The sequence below is a fragment of the Dendrobates tinctorius genome, unplaced genomic scaffold (genome assembly GCF_039654945.1).
Source record: "Dendrobates tinctorius isolate UK_male_01 unplaced genomic scaffold, ASM3965494v1 ptg000232l, whole genome shotgun sequence".
NCBI lineage: Eukaryota > Metazoa > Chordata > Amphibia > Anura > Dendrobatidae > Dendrobates > Dendrobates tinctorius.
The window spans coordinates 7,595,674-7,614,258 of record NW_027361899.1 but is presented as its reverse complement, the minus strand read 5'-3'; the positions used below and the strand labels follow the sequence as shown (position 1 = coordinate 7,614,258).

At 40.1% G+C, this 18,585-nt stretch overlaps 1 protein-coding gene across 4 annotated transcripts in view; it reads right to left on the bottom strand.

Moving 5' to 3' along the window:
• The window catches only part of DAAM2 (dishevelled associated activator of morphogenesis 2), a 216,448-nt gene that overhangs the window by 30,146 nt on the left and 167,717 nt on the right, over positions 1 to 18,585 (bottom strand). For 3 of the 4 annotated variants that reach the window (XR_012222650.1, XM_073556296.1, XM_073556294.1), the window contains exons 15-17: positions 12,933 to 13,040; positions 7,640 to 7,669; positions 6,721 to 6,827 (exon numbers count right to left, since the gene is read on the bottom strand). Coding sequence is in view for 3 of the 4 variants with exons in the window: in XM_073556296.1 (XP_073412397.1) it covers positions 6,721 to 6,827; positions 7,640 to 7,669; positions 12,933 to 13,040 (245 nt within the window). In the remaining variant the exon portion in view is untranslated. The remainder of the gene's footprint in view (positions 1 to 6,720; positions 6,828 to 7,639; positions 7,670 to 12,932; positions 13,041 to 18,585) is intronic. The other variant, XM_073556295.1, reaches the window with a different exon arrangement.

Genomic DNA, 18,585 nt, shown 5'->3' with positions numbered 1-18,585 from the left:
TAATTATATACAGGAGAGGCCCAGGTTATACCAGCTGTACATATATAATTATATACAGGAGATGCCCAGGTTACACCATCTGTACATATATAATTATATGCAGGAGATGCCCAGATTATACCGGCTGTACATATATAATTATATACAGGAGATGCCCAGGTTATACCAGCTGTACATATATAATTATATGCAGGAGATGCCCGGATTATACCGGCTGTACATATATAATTATATGCAGGAGATGCCCAGGTTATACCAGCTGTACATATATAATTATATACAGGAGATGCCCAGGTTATACCAGCTGTACATATATAATTATATACAGGAGATGCCCAGGTTATACCAGCTGTACATATATAATTATATACAGGAGAGGCCCAGGTTATACCAGCTGTACATATATAATTATATACAGGAGATGCCCAGGTTACACCATCTGTACATATATAATTATATGCAGGAGATGCCCGGATTATACCGGCTGTACATATATAATTATATACAGGAGATGCCCAGGTTATACCAGCTGTACATATATAATTATATGCAGGAGATGCCCAGGTTATACCAGCTGTACATATATAATTATATGCAGGAGATGCCCAGGTTATACCGCCTGTACATATATAATTATATACAGGAGATGCCCGGGTTATACCGGCTGTACATATATAATTATATACAGGAGATGCCCAGGTTACACCATCTGTACATATATAATTATATGCAGGAGATGCCCGGATTATACCGGCTGTACATATATAATTATATACAGGAGATGCCCAGGTTATACCGGCTGTACATATATAATTATATACAGGAGATCCCCAGGTTATACCGGCTGTACATATATAATTATATCCAGGAGATGCCCGGATTATACCGGCTGTACATATATAATTATATGCAGGAGATGCCCGGATTATACCGGCTGTACATATATAATTATATGCAGGAGATGCCCGGATTATACCGGCTGTACATATATAATTATATACAGGAGATGCCCAGGTTATACCGGCTGTACATATATAATTATATACAGGAGATGCCCAGGTTATACCATCTGTACATATATAATTATATGCAGGAGATGCCCGGATTATACCGGCTGTACATATATAATTATATACAGGAGATGCCCAGGTTATACCAGCTGTACATATATAATTATATCCAGGAGATGCCCAGGTTATACCGGCTTTACATATATAAATATGTACAGGAGAGGCCCAGGTTATACCGGCTGTACATATATAATTATATCCAGGAGATGCCCAGGTTATACCGGCTGTACATACATAATTATATACAGGAGATGCCCAGGTTATACCATCGTGTCCATTACCTATATAAATGCTTATGTTACACCAGACACATGCTATATTCTTATGGCCCTCGTTATTCCTGTGACTCCTCCACCCCGGGCGCTCGCCCTCCCCGCGTATTTCGGCAGGAATGTTCTCCATTCCGCAGATTCTGTGACGCGGTGATAAATGATTAATTAGATAAATATTCCGTGTTCTTCGCTTCTCGTCTCAGATTCCAGAACGGACGATGAAAGTAACGAGCAGAGAATATTTCGTGTCGCCCCGGATCGTGATCTTCGCGTGGAGCCAATGTAAACTCCGAGGGGCCTTCAGGAAAATTGCAACAGATATTGCTGGCGCTGACGCATGTCCGACCCCGCGTCCTCCATTGGCGAGCGTCTGCGGGATCAGCAGTGACCAGGACATGACGGAGGGTCTGCACAGAGGGCTGCAGCGCCCCTGTAATCTGAAGATCGCGGCTTTTCTGATATTTTCGTCACGTTACATTCCAGACATTTCTCTTTTTTTCAATGACAACTGAGAGCAGCAGAACGCGCGTCACGGGATGAAAAACAGAAAAATGGCGCCTAATGTGTCAATCATAGCGCTCTGCACGGCAGCACTAATGAGCCACGGAGCAAGATGCGCCACATTCAGCATCTCATACTCATGGAGCCGCAGAGGTACAGCCTGGGAAACGCGAGCGGCACTTACATCAGTGTATGGCGCCTCCTGTTGGACAGAGATTTACACAAGTCGGGGAGCAGCTGAGTGCGGCTTTATTTATTGCACAAGTCCCAACTCTCATGACACAGCAGCAGGTTTACACGGGAATTCAGTGGACGGGGGGCACTCAGGGGACATTATTAGTTTTACAGGGGGCACTCAGGGGACATTCTGAATTATACAAGGGGCACTCATGAAATTATTAGTTTTACAGGGAGCACTCAAGGGACATTAGCTTTAGGGCAATTGGGGAACAGGATTACTTTTAAATGGGGGCACTCAGGAGACATTATTAGTTTTGAATGGGGGCACTCAGGAGACATTAATTAGTTTTGAATGGGGGCACTCAGGGGACATTATTAGTTTTGAATGGGGGCACTCAGGGGACATTATTAGTTTTGAATGGGGGCACTCAGGGGACATTATTAGTTTTGAATGGGGGCACTCAGGGGACATTATTAGTTTTGAATGGGGCACTCAAGGGACATTATTAGTTTTGAATGGGGGCACTCAGGAGACATTATTAGTTTTGAATGGGGGCACTCAGGGGACATTATTAGTTTTGAATGGGGGCACTCAGGGGACATTATTAGTTTTGAATGGGGGCACTCAGGGGACATTATTAGTTTTGAATGGGGCACTCAGGGGACATTAATAGTTTGGAATGGGGGCACTCAGGGGACATTTTTAGTTTTGAATGGGGGCACTCAGGAGACATTATTAGTTTTGAATGGGGGCACTCAGGAGACATTATTAGTTTTGAATGGGGGCACTCAAGGGACATTATTAGTTTTGAATGGGGGCACTCAGGAGACATTATTAGTTTTGAATGGGGGCACTCAGGAGACATTATTAGTTTTGAATGGGGGCACTCAGGGGACATTATTAGTTTTGAATGGGGGCACTCAGGAGACATTATTAGTTTTGAATGGGGGCACTCAGGGGACATTATTAGTTTTGAATGGGGGCACTCAGGAGACATTATTAGTTTTGAATGGGGGCACTCAAGGGACATTATTAGTTTTGAATGGGGGGCACTCAGGGGACATTATTAGTTTTGAATGGGTGCAGTCAGGAGACATTATTAGTTTTGAATGGGGGCACTCAGGGGACATTATTAGTTTTCAATGGGGGCACTCAGGGGACATTATTAGTTTTGAATGGGGGCACTCAAGGGACATTATTAGCTTTGAATGGAAGCACTCAGGGGACTTTATTAATTTTGAATGGGGGCACTCAGGAGACATTGTTAGTTTTGAATGGGGGCACTCAGGAGACATTATTAGTTTTGAATGGGGCACTCAAGGGACATTATTAGTTTTGAATGGGGGGCACTCAGGGGATATTATTAGTTTTGAATGGGGGCACTCAGGGGACATTATTAGTTTTGAATGGGTGCAGTCATGGGACATTATTAGTTTTGAATGGGGCACTCAAGGGACATTATTAGTTTTGAATGGGGGCACTCAGGAGACATTATTAGTTTTGAATGGGGGCACTCAGGGGACATTATTAGTTTTGAATGGGGGCACTCAGGGGACATTATTAGTTTTGAATGGGGGCACTCAGGGGACATTATTAGTTTTGAATGGGGCACTCAGGGGACATTAATAGTTTGGAATGGGGGCACTCAGGGGACATTTTTAGTTTTGAATGGGGGCACTCAGGAGACATTATTAGTTTTGAATGGGGGCACTCAGGAGACATTATTAGTTTTGAATGGGGGCACTCAAGGGACATTATTAGTTTTGAATGGGGGCACTCAGGAGACATTATTAGTTTTGAATGGGGGCACTCAGGAGACATTATTAGTTTTGAATGGGGGCACTCAGGGGACATTATTAGTTTTGAATGGGGGCACTCAGGAGACATTATTAGTTTTGAATGGGGGCACTCAGGGGACATTATTAGTTTTGAATGGGGGCACTCAGGAGACATTATTAGTTTTGAATGGGGGCACTCAAGGGACATTATTAGTTTTGAATGGGGGGCACTCAGGGGACATTATTAGTTTTGAATGGGTGCAGTCAGGAGACATTATTAGTTTTGAATGGGGGCACTCAGGGGACATTATTAGTTTTCAATGGGGGCACTCAGGGGACATTATTAGTTTTGAATGGGGGCACTCAAGGGACATTATTAGCTTTGAATGGAAGCACTCAGGGGACTTTATTAATTTTGAATGGGGGCACTCAGGAGACATTGTTAGTTTTGAATGGGGGCACTCAGGAGACATTATTAGTTTTGAATGGGGCACTCAAGGGACATTATTAGTTTTGAATGGGGGGCACTCAGGGGATATTATTAGTTTTGAATGGGGGCACTCAGGGGACATTATTAGTTTTGAATGGGTGCAGTCATGGGACATTATTAGTTTTGAATGGGGGCACTCAGGAGACATTATTAGTTTTGAATGGGGGCACTCAGGGGACATTATTAATTTTGAATGGGGGCACTCAAGGGACATTATTAGTTTTGAATGGGGGCACTCAAGGGACATTATTAGTTTTGAATGGGGGCACTCAGGGGACATTATTAATTTTGAATGGGGGCACTCAAGGGACATTATTAGCTTTGAATGGAGGCACTTAGGGGACATTATTAGTTTTAAATGGGGGGCACTCAGGGGACAGTATTAGTTTTAAATGGGGGGCACTCAGGGGACATTATTAGTTTTACAGGGGACAATATTAGTTCAGCAGGGGGCACTTATGAAATTATTAGTTTTACAGGGGGCACTCAGGGGACATTACTAGATAGAATGTGGGAACTCCATTGACATTATTAGTTTTTGGGGGGGACTTTATTGTTACTTGAAGGAGACACTTTTGCAGATATTAATTATAATGTAACACATCCCTCGCTGGTAATATAAAGAAAGAATAAAGATTAAAGCAAAGCAACCACTAAAGTCTTTAATTTCAAGGGGTCTTTCACTTTAAAAAAAGTGGACCCCAAACACTGTTATATTACTTAAAATGAAACAGAGCAAGTACTCACCCTCCCCTGGTCCAACGCTCATTTGCCGCTGCTGCTCGGTATCTATGTTTTGGCTGCAGTGGTGATGTCACCTTGACTGCTGACATCACCACTGCAGCCAATCACTGAGCTCAGCAGCATGGTTGAGGTAGAAAGCAAATATTCCTGAGCTCAGTGATTGGCTGCAGCAGTGATGCACCCCCAATGTGATGTCACTATTGCTGCCAAAATATGGAGACCCATGCAGTGGCAGGGAGTCGGCACTGGATCGGGAGGGTAAGTACCTGCGTAATTTGGTATCTTTGGCATATAAGAGTGTGTGGGGTTCACTTTCCTTAACTCCTTTAAGTGTTCCTTGGGAATCTGCTGTATCCAGGAGCCCCCGCTGCTGTTCATTATTATGTCCGGCCATTTCTCTCTGGAGCAGCTGATTGCGGCATCTGAAAGTGATTTCTCTCCGTCCTCACTGATATTTCACACACAGATTAACAGAGATTGGCAAAAAGAAAACAGGAGTAAATCTGCTGCTGCGATCAGACATCCGGCCATGAAAGGCACGAATATATCACTACGGACCGCCAAAAGCAACTGGGTACCACCATGGACTCTATAGTGAGGTCAAGAACACTATGAGCAGTGGGGCAGACAGCGATCAGCTGCCGTCTGTGGGAGAACTCATCAGCAAGTAATCAGTTTCCCTACAGCACCTGCAGAGGGGGAATGAAGCATTACAACGAGCCCATAGCAGTCAATGACCTGCTGGGTCTTCCAGATCCGGAGGTGCTCCCTGTATCCGCTTGCCACGTAGGATAATGAATACAACATCCCACCATAACATCAGAATTCCCCAATACGATACCAACTAATTAGCCATTTTACCACTGGAATGAACACCAATCCCGGGGCTGGGACATTGGAAGGCCTCACTTGGACGTAGCATCGCCTCAGGTCTTGAATACCTTTCTACATTCGGGTTATGTTGAAATAAAGGACGATACATTGCTGCAGTTACCGAGTTGTATTCGATGTGGCCAGGAATCGTATGATGAGGGAAGAGATCATACATATGAAGGGCAAGGATTGAATGATGAGGGCAGGGATCGCGTGATGAAGGCAGGGATCGCGTGATGGAGGCAGGGATCGTGTGATGGAGGCAGGGATCGTGAGATGGAGGCAGGGATCGTGTGATGGAGGCAGGGATCGTGTGATGGAGGCAGGGATCGTGTGATGGAGGCAGGGATCGTGTGATGGAGGCAGGGATCGTGTGATGAGGCAGGGATCGTGTGATGAGGCAGGGATCGTGTGATGGAGGCAGGGATCGTGTGATGGAGGCAGGGATCGTATGACGAAGACAGGTATTGTGTGATGAGGGCAGGGATCAAGTGATGGGGCAGAGATATGTAAAGGGGAATATATCATGTGATGGAGCAGAGATAATGTGATGAGGGCAGGGATTGTGTTAATGGAGCAGGAATCATGAATTGGGGCAGGGATTGTGTGATTGAGGCAGCGATTATGTGATTGGGGGAAGGATTGTGTGATGAGGGCAGGGCTCTTGGGATACGGCAAAGATCATGTGATGGAGCAGAGACTGAGAGATGAAGACATGGAGCGTGTGATGAGGGCAGGGATCACGTGATGAGGGCAGGGATCACGTGATGAGGGCAGGGATCACGTGATGAGGGCAGGGATCGCAACTTACTTCGAGAGCAGGATGACACAGTTCTGAGCCCTGCGCCCGTCGATCACTGACAACTCCTTCACTTTGCGGGTAGACAGGTACAGATCCTCCATAGAATCTACTTCTTTCTGTCACGAGAAACATGGAAAAATGTAAAAACTAGAAACAGGTGTAAGAAATATAAGTGATGATTTATGATCTGATCGCTGCCTCTTTTTACCCTCTCGCTGTCAGGCGGGATCAGCAGTTGTAAATCTATCAGGGGTAAAACGGTTCAGACAGCCAATGGGTGGGTTACCATGTATTAATCAACATGGATCTGCGCTGGGTATATACTATATAACGTCTTTATCGCTTTGTATAACCTCTTCCTCCCATCTATTCTTCACACTGGGCTGGCACATCAGCAATTGAAGGGCTCCGTCAGGATTTCTATAAATATGTCTGTGGAGGAGTTTGTCCTTATGGAGGTTGTGGTCCCACATCCTGACAGTCCTACACAAGGGAATGTAGCTGAGCTGCAGGACCGGACACAGCTGCATTTATTCTAGTTAAGAAATAAAAACATTTAAAGGTGTACACCTAATTAAGAAAGTGATGGCATATTATTAGGACCAGACTTCTGGAACTGTGACAAATCCTAAGAATTGGGGGCTGCAGCTTCTTCCATCTTTCCCTGTACAGCAGCATCCGGCCATCCACAGTGCAGGGACATCGCTCATAACTGAGAAGCCAAATGCTACTGTGCAGAGAAAAGCAGGAAAAAACAGCAAATAGTTCACAGTACGTGATCTGCCCCCATACTCGACATCAAGGAAAAGCAAAGGGAGCTAAGAAAGCAGCCATACTGGAAGAAACTGAGCTTTCCCAGGACCAGATGTAATATCATAACTAATGACAGGAGACTGCATAGAAAAGCAAATCCAGAGGCGCCACTCACCTGTTTCAGAGAAGTGTTAGTTAGCAGGTCCTAGACAGCCCAGCACAGGTAAGAGAGAAGGAGACGTCACAGGTTAGAAATACAGGGTACCACTATTATACAAAAAGCAGCAGCAGTTCCCCAATCCCGGGAGATCGCTGAGATCCTACACAAAATCTGCACACAATGTTTGTAAACATGACATATTTACAAATTATGCCATTCTGTGATACACTGTACTGTCCTCTGTTACACTGTACTGTCCTCTGTTACACTGTACTGTCCTCTGTTACACTGTACTGTCCTGTGATACATTGTACTGTTCTGTGATACACTGTACTGTCCTGTGATACATTGTACTGTCCTTTGATACATTGTACTTTCCTGTGATACACTGTACTGTCCTGTGATACATTGTACTGTCCTGTGATACATTGTACTGTCCTGTGATACACCGTACTGTCCTGTGATACATTGTACTGTCCTGTGATACATTGTACTGTCCTGTGATACATTGTACTGTCCTGTGATACAACGTACTGTCCTGTGATACAACGTACTGTCCTCTGTTACACCGTACTGTCCTTTGTTACACTGTACTGTCGTCTGTTACATTGTACTGTCCTGTGATACACTGTACTTTCCTGTGATACACTGTACTGTCCTGTGATACACTGTACTGTCTGCGATACACTGTACTATCCTGTGATACATTGTACTGTCCTGTGATACATCGTACTGTCCTGTGATACATCGTACTGTCCTGTTACACTGTACTGTCCTTTGTTACACTGTACTGTCCTCTGTTACACTGTACTGTCCTCTGTTACACTGTACTGTCCTCTGTTACACTGTACTGTCCTGTGATACATTGTACTGTCCTGTGATACACTGTACTGTCCTGTGATACATTGTACTGTCCTGTGATACATTGTACTGTCCTGTGATACACTGTACTGTCCTGTGATACACTGTACTTTCCTGTGATACACTGTACTGTCCTGTGATACATTGTCCTGTCCTGTGATACACTGTACTGTCCTGTGATACATTGTACTGTCCTGTGATACACCGTACTGTCCTGTGATACACTGTACTGTCCTGTGATACACTGTACTGTCCTGTGATACATTGTACTGTCCTGTGATACACTGTACTGTCCTGTGATACACTGTACTGTCCTGTGATACATCATACTGTCCTGTGATACACTGTACTGTCTGTGATACACTGTACTGTCTGTGATACACTGTACTTTCCTGTGATACATTGTACTTTCCTGTGATACACTGTACTGTCCTGTGATACATTGTACTGTCCTGTGATACACTGTACTGTCTTGTGATACACTGTACTGTCCTGTGATACACTGTACTGTCCTGTGATACACTATACTGTCCTGTGATACATTGTACTTTCCTGTGATACACTGTACTGTCCTGTGATACATTGTACTGTCCTGTGATACACTGTACTGTCCTGTGATACATTGTACTGTCTCTGTGATACATCGTACTGTCCTGTGATAGACCGTAATGTCCTGTGATACATTGTACTGTCCTGTGATACACTGTACTGTCCTGTGATACATTGTACTGTCCTGTGATACACTGTACTGTCCTGTGATACATTGTACTGTCTCTGTGATACATTGTACTGTCCTGTGATAGACCGTAATGTCCTGTGATACATTGTACTGTCCTGTGATACACTGTACTGTCCTATGATACATTGTACTGTCCTGTGATACATTGTACTGTCCTGTGATACATCGTACTGTCCTGCGATACACTGTACTGTCTGCGATACACTGTACTGTCTGCGATACACTGTACTGTCCTGTGATACACTGTACTGTCCTCTGTTACACTGTACTGTCCTCTGTTACACTGTACTGTCCTGTGATACATTGTACTGTCCTGTGATACACTGTACTGTCCTTTGATACATTGTACTTTCCTGTGATACACTGTACTGTCCTGTGATACATTGTACTGTCCTGTGATACACTGTACTGTCCTGTGATACACTGTACTGTCCTGTGATACATTGTACTGTCCTATGATACACCGTACTGTCCTGTGATACATTGTACTGTCTCTGTGATACATTGTACTGTCCTGTGATAGACCGTAATGTCCTGTGATACATTGTACTGTCCTGTGATACACCGTACTGTCCTGTAATACAACGTACTGTCCTGTGTTACACCGTACTGTCCTTTGTTACACTGTACTGTCCTGTGATACACTGTACTGTCCTTTGATACACTGTACTGTCCTGTGATACACTGTACTGTCCTGTGATACACTGTACTGTCCTGTGATACATCGTTCTGTCCTGTGATAGACCGTAATGTCCTGTGATACATTGTACTGTCCTGTGATACATTGTACTGTCCTGTGATACACTGTACTGTCCTGTGATACATTGTACTGTCCTGTGATACACCGTACTGTCCTGTGATACATTGTACTGTCTCTGTGATACATTGTACTGTCCTGTGATAGACCGTAATGTCCTGTGATACATTGTACTGTCCTGTGATACACTGTACTGTCGTGTGATACATTGTACTGTCCTGTGATACACTGTACTGTCCTGTAATACAACGTACTGTCCTCTGTTACACCGTACTGTCCTTTGTTACACTGTACTGTCCTCTGTTACATTGTACTGTCCTGTGATACATTGTACTGTTCTGTGATACACTGTACTGTCCTTTGATACATTGTACTTTCCTGTGATACACTGTACTGTCCTGTGATATATTGTACTGTCCTGTGATACACTGTACTGTCCTGTGATACATTGTACTTTCCTGTGATACATTGTACTGTCCTGTGATACACTGTACTGTCCTGTGATACACTGTACTGTCCTGTGATACATCGTACTGTCCTGTGATACACTGTACTGTCCTTTGATACATTGTACTTTCCTGTGATACACTGTACTGTCCTGTGATATATTGTACTGTCCTGTGATACACTGTACTGTCCTGTGATACACTGTACTGTCCTGTGATACATCGTACTGTCCTGTGATACACTGTACTGTCTGCGATACACTGTACTATCCTGTGATACATTGTACTGTCCTGTGATACATCGTACTGTCCTGTGATACACTGTACTGTCCTGTGATACACTGTACTGTCCTGTGATACACTGTACTGTCCTGTGATACATCGTACTGTCCTCTGATACACTGTACTGTCCTATGATACATTGTACTGTCCTCTGATACACTGTACTGTCCTCTGATACACTGTACTGTCCTGTGATACACTGTACTGTCCTCTGATACATTGTACTGTCCTCTGATACATCGTACTGTCCTGTGATACACTGTACTGTCCTGTGATACATTGTACTGTCCTGTGATACACTGTACTGTCCTGTGATACATTGTACTGTCCTCTGATACACTGTACTGTCCTCTGATACATCGTACTGTCCTGTGATACACTGTACTGTCCTCTGATACACTGTACTGTCCTGTGATACAATGTACTGTCCTGTGATACACTGTACTGTCCTGTGATACACTGTACTGTCCTGTGATACATTGTACTGTCCTGTGATACACTGTACTGTCCTGTGATACATTGTACTGTAGTGTTTTGTGAATGTACTCATTTATACATTCAGACCATTACTTTCAAGGATTATGCAATTTTTAAGGAATAAAAGCAAAGCAATCTGGAGCCATTTTTAGGGAAATGAAAGTATCATGCCCGAATATTATTCTGAGAAAGAGAGCAGAAGACAGGAGGGAAAAGGTAAAACTCAGCTTCTCAGTTTGGAGCAGCCAATTTTAGGCCAAGGTCAATTACCAGTATTATTTTTATAGTAACAAGGATTAATTCTAGAAAGATGGACTAGGGAAATGGAATACAAGCGGGAAGGTTCTAGGTCTCATCACGAAGCAACAATCACATTCCTAAAAATGTTCTTCCGCAGGTTTTCCTCTGTGTGACAGTAAAGCGTAGCTACAGCTACAGGCATCATTTTAGTTGATAAATCAACAAATATAAAGATGTAACTTTGCAGCACTCTGACAGCTCGCTCTGCATATTTGTGCTGCACACAAAGCTCTCAATCACAGAGCTGGGTTGTGCTTACAGCCATCACTCGCTATGTACCAAGCAATGACTGTAGTTGCTCCGGTCACCTCTATGACTGATAGCTGGAGGCTCCATGGAGGAATAAAGTTAATTTGCTCCACTTATCTGGGCTTTCAGTCAGGTCCACAGCATTGGAATACTATTAATCTGCAGATTAACCCCATATCTAGGTTAATAGCATTTGGGAACATAACAGGTTCCCTTTATAAAGGACCGTTCAGTGCGTTCACCAGTTTGATCATAGCAAACTGGTCACATCATGGAATAGTGGATGCACAGCTGAGTAAAATGTAGCTTTTATTTTTATTTCTCCTCTTCATAGCTAGAAATGTTTAGGTTATTAATTATTATAAGCCCAACAAGCACATTACCAAACATTTGTCTCTGGGGTGTGCACTTCTCCCCCTGCATGAAGTTGACCAATCAAAAGTAAAAAGCAACATGCAAGAAAAAAAAGAACACCGCCCACAATAGCTTAGAACAGGTTTCTCAGTGTGAGACATATAATGACAGACAGTCTGCTCTCCTCACAGATCTCACTGCACAGCTGTGTGTGATTACAAGCGCGAAGAGCAGAAATGATGGTCAATACTATCACTTCTTCAACTTTCATCTCACAGAAGTCAGTGTGGGGGGAAACAGTAAAGAGAACAGCTAAGATGAGCTTTATCTCATTACAAACACACATTTTAGCTGCAGCTCTATGATAAAAATATTCTTAGCTCTGAAGCACCAACCTCCCCCCACACTGACTGATGTGAGAGTGAAGGTGTTTGTAATCACATCCATCTCTGCTTTGTTCCCACCACTTTATAATCACACACAGCTCTGCAGAGACATCAGGCAGGAGAGCAGACTGTCTGCTGTTACAGGTCTCACAATGAGAAATCTGTTCTTAGTCATAGTTGAGGTGTGCTCGTTCTTCCCTTGTATGTTGGCGATTGCTTATGATTGGTCAACCTCATTCAGGGGAAGAAGTACACGCCCCGGAGAAGAATGTCTGGTAAACTTTACAAGCAAATATCTCCACAACTGAGAGTAGAAATTACAGAATAACAGCTACATTTCAGTCAGCTCTGCAGCCGCTATTTCATGACAGTCTAAAGTGGTCAAAGTGGTGAAAAATCCTCTTTAAAGGGAAAACATCGTTTTCTGTCCCACTCCCGCATGAATCATGTGACCTACTTGGTGCCTCTGATAAGCTGAGAACATTCTTTCAAAGTCTTCCAGATCCAAAGTTTTAAAGGCTCGAATGTCATCAATATCATTCCAGACTGTTCCAATTATTCTGTCCTAAACAAGAGAAAAACAAATGTACATGAGTAAAAAGAAAGACAATATCACAAGTACACTACCAAAACCGTAACACATGATCTCAAATATGGAAGAAAAAGAAAAATATTCCCAGAAAGTGATAACTGAAATTTATAGCTACATGGCATTAAAGAATGTGAAAAAGACCTCCAAAAAACTTTCAATCCTTTACAATAAATAAAACAATACTGCCCCTATGTACAAGAAAATAACTACTATAATACTGCTCCTATGTACAAGAATATAACTACTATAATACTGCCCCCTATGTACAAGAATATAACTACTATAATACTGCCCCTATGTACAAGAATATAACTACTATAATACTGACCCTATGTACAAGAATATAACTACTATAATACTGCCCCTATGCCCACAGATTAGATATTAGAAAAAAATTTTTGACAGTTAGAGTGATCAATGAGTGGAACAGGCTGCCACGATAAGTGGTGAGTTCACCTTCAATGGAAGTCTTCAAACAGAGGCTGGACAGACATCTGACTGGGATGATTTAGCGAATCCTGCTTTGAGCAGGGGGTTGGACCAGATGGCCGAGGAGGTCCCTTCCAACTCTACGATTCTATGATTCTATGTACAAGAATATAACTACTATAATACTGCTCCCTATGTACAAGAATATAACTACTATAATACTGCTCCTATGTACAAGAATATATCTACTATAATACTGCTCCTATGTACAAGAATATAACTACTATAATACTGCTCCTATATACAAGAATATAACTACTATAATACTGCTCCTATGTACAAGAATATATCTACTATAATACTGCTCCTATGTACAAGAATATAACTACTATAATACTGCTCCTATATACAAGAATATAACTACTATAATACTGCTCCTATGTACAAGAATATATCTACTATAATACTGCTCCTATGTACAAGAATATAACTACTATAATACTGCTCCTATATACAAGAATATAACTACTGTATATAGGAGCAGTATTATAGTAGTTATATTCTTGTATATAGGAGCAGTATTATAAGAATATAACTACTATAATACTGCCCCTATGTGCAAGAATATAACTACTATAATACTGCCCCTATGTACAATACTATAGCTACTATAATACTGTCCCTATGTGCAAGAATATAACTACTATAATACTGCCCCTATGTGCAAGAATATAACTACTATAATACTGCCCCTATGTACAAGAATATAACTACTATAATACTGCCCCCTATGTACAATACTATAGCTACTATAATACTGCTCCTATGTACAAGAATATAACTACTATAATACTGCTCCTATATACAAGAATATAACTACTGTATATAGGAGCAATATTATAGTAGTTATATTCTTGTATATAGGAGCAGTATTATAAGAATATAACTACTATAATACTGCCCCTATGTGCAAGAATATAACTACTATAATACTGCTCCCTATGTACAAGAATATATCTACTATAAGACTGCCCCCTATGTACAAGAATATAACTACTATAATAGTGCCCCCTGTGTACAAGAATATAACTACTATAATACTGCCCCCTATGTACAAGAATCTAACTACTATAATACTGCTCCTATGTAGAAGAATATAACTACTATAATACTGCTCCTATGTACAAGAATATAACTACTATAATACTGCTCCTATGTACAAGAATATAACTACTATAATACTGCCCCTATATACAAGAATATAACTACTATAATACTGCCCCTATGTACAAGAATATAACTACTATAATACTGATCCTATGTACAAGAATATAACTACTATAATACTGCTCCTATATACAAGAATATAACTACTATAATACTGCCCCTATGTACAAGAATATAACTACTATAATACTGCCCCCCTATGTACAAGAATATAACTACTATAATACTGTCCTATATACAAGAATATAACTACTATAATACTGCTCCTATATACAAGAATATAACTACTATAATACTGCCCCAAGTACAAGAATATAACTACTATAATACTGCTCCTATATACAAGAATATAACTACTATAATACTGCTCCTATGTACAAGAATATAACTGCTATAATACTGCTCCTATATACAAGAATATAACTACTATAATACTGCCCCTATGTACAAGAATATAACTACTATAATACTGCCCCCTATGTACAAGAATATAACTACTATAATACTGCTCCTATATACAAGAATATAACTACTATAATACTGCTCCTATGTGCAAGAATAAAACTACTATAATACTGCCCCCTATGTACAAGAATATAACTACTATAATACTGCTCCTATGTACAAGAATATAACTACTATAATACTGCTCCTATGTACAAGAACATAACTACTATAATACTACCCCCTATGTACAAGAATATAACTACTATAATACTGCCCCTATGTACAAGAATATAACTACTATATTACTGCTCCTCTGTACAAGACTATAACTACTATAATACAGCTCCTATGTACAAGACTATAACTACTATAATACTGCCCCCTATGTACAAGACTATAACTACTATAATACTGCCCCTATGTACAGGAATATAACTACTATAATACTGCCCCTATGTACAGGAATATAACTACTATAATACTGCTCCTATGTACAAGAATATAACTACTATAATACTGCTCCTATGTACAAGAATATAACTACAATAATACTGCCCCCTATGTACAAGAATATAACTACTATAATACTGCTCCTATGTACAAGACTATAACTACTATAATACTGCCCCTATGTACAGGAATATAACTACTATAATACTGCTCCTATGTACAAGACTATAACTACTATAATACTGCCCCTATGTACAGGAATATAACTACTATAATACTGCCCCTATGTACAGGAATATAACTACTATAATACTGCTCCTATGTACAAGACTATAACTACTATAATACTGCCCCCTATGTACAGGAATATAACTACTATAATACTGCTCCTATGTACAAGACTATAACTACTATAATACTGCCCCCTATGTACAGGAATATAACTACTATAATACTGCTCCTATGTACAAGACTATAACTACTATAATACTGCCCCTATGTACAGGAATATAACTACTATAATACTGTTCCTATGTACAAGAATATAACTACTATAATACAGCCCCTATGTACAAGAATATAACTACTAAAATACTGCTCCTATGTACAAGAATATAACTACTATAATACTGCCCCTATGTACAAGAATATAACTACTATAATACTGCCCCCTATGTACAAGAATATAACTACTATAATACTGCTCCTATATACAAGAATATAACTACAATAATACTGCCCCCTATGTACAAGAATATAACTACTATAATACTGCTCCTATGTACAAGACTATAACTACTATAATACTGCCCCCTATGTACAGGAATATAACTACTATAATACTGCTCCTATGTACAAGACTATAACTACTATAATACTGCCCCTATGTACAGGAATATAACTACTATAATACTGCCCCTATGTACAGGAATATAACTACTATAATACTGTTCCTATGTACAAGAATATAACTACTATAATACAGCCCCTATGTACAAGAATATAACTACTAAAATACTGCTGCTATATACAAGAATATAACTACTATAATACTGCTCCTATGTGCAAGAATATAACTACTATAATACTGCCCCTATGTACAATACTATAGCTACTATAATACTGTCCCTATGTGCAAGAATATAACTACTAGAATACTGCTCCTATGTGCAAGAATATAACTACTATAATACTGCCCCTATGTGCAAGAATATAACTACTATAATACTGCCCCTATGTACAAGAATATAACTACTATAATACTGACCCCTATGTACAAGAATATGACTACTATAATACTGCCCCTATGTGCAAGAATATAACTACTATAATACTGACCCCTATGTGCAAGAATATAACTACTATAATACTGCCCCTATGTACAAGAATATAACTACTATAATACTGCCCCTATGTGCAAGAATATAACTACTATAATACTGCCCCTATGTACAATACTATAGCTACTATAATACTGTCCCTATGTGCAAGAATATAACTACTAGAATACTGCTCCTATGTACAATACTATAGCTACTATAATACTGTCCCTATGTGCAAGAATATAACTACTATAATACTGCTCCTATGTGCAAGAATATAACTACTAGAATACTGCTCCTATGTGCAAGAATATAACTACTATAATACTGCCCCTATGTGCAAGAATATAACTACTATAATACTGCCCCTATGTACAAGAATATAACTACTATAATACTGCCCCTATGTGCAAGAATATAACTACTATAATACTGCCCCTATGTACAAGAATATAACTACTATAATACTGCCCCTATGTACAATACTATAGCTACTATAATACTGTCCCTATGTGCAAGAATATATCTACTATAATACTGCTCCTATGTGCAAGAATATAACTACTAGAATACTGCTCCTATGTACAATACTATAGCTACTATAATACTGTCCCTATGTGCAAGAATATAACTACTAGAATACTGCTCCTATGTACAATACTATAGCTACTATAATACTGTCCCTATGTGCAAGAATATAACTACTAGAATACTGCTCCTATGTGCAAGAATATAACTACTAGAATACTGCTCCTATGTGCAAGAATATAACTACTATAATACTGCCCCTATGTGCAAGAATATAACTACTATAATACTGCCCCTATGTACAAGAATATAACTACTATAATACTGTCCCTATGTGCAAGAATATAACTACTATAATACTGCCCCTATGTACAAGAATATAACTACTATAATACTGCTCCTATGTACAATACTATAGCTACTATAATACTGTCCCTATGTGCAAGAATATAACTACTATAATACTGCTCCTATGTGCAAGAATATAACTACTAGAATACTGCTCCTATGTACAAGAATATAACTACTATAATACTGCCCCTATGTGCAAGAATATAACTACTATAATACTGCCCCTATGTACAAGAATATAACTACTATAATACTGCCCCTATGTGCAAGAATATAACTACTATAATACTGCCCCTATGTACAAGAATATAACTACTATAATACTGCCCCTATGTGCAAGAATATAACTACTATAATACTGCCCCTATGTACAAGAATATATCTACTATAATACTGCTCCTATGTACAAGAATATAACTACTATAATACTGCCCCTATGTACAAGAATATAACTACTATAATACTGCTCCCTATGTACAAGAATATAACTACTATAATACTGCTCCTATGTACAAGAATATAACTACTATAATACTGCCCCCTATGTACAAGAATATATCTACTATAATACTGCTCCTATGTACAAGAATATAACTACTATAATACTGCCCCTATGTACAAGAATATAACTACTATAATACTGCTCCCTATGTACAAGAATATAACTACTATAATACTGCTCCTATGTACAAGAATATAACTACTATAATACTGACCCCTATGTACAAGAATATATCTACTATAATACTGCTCCTATGTACAAG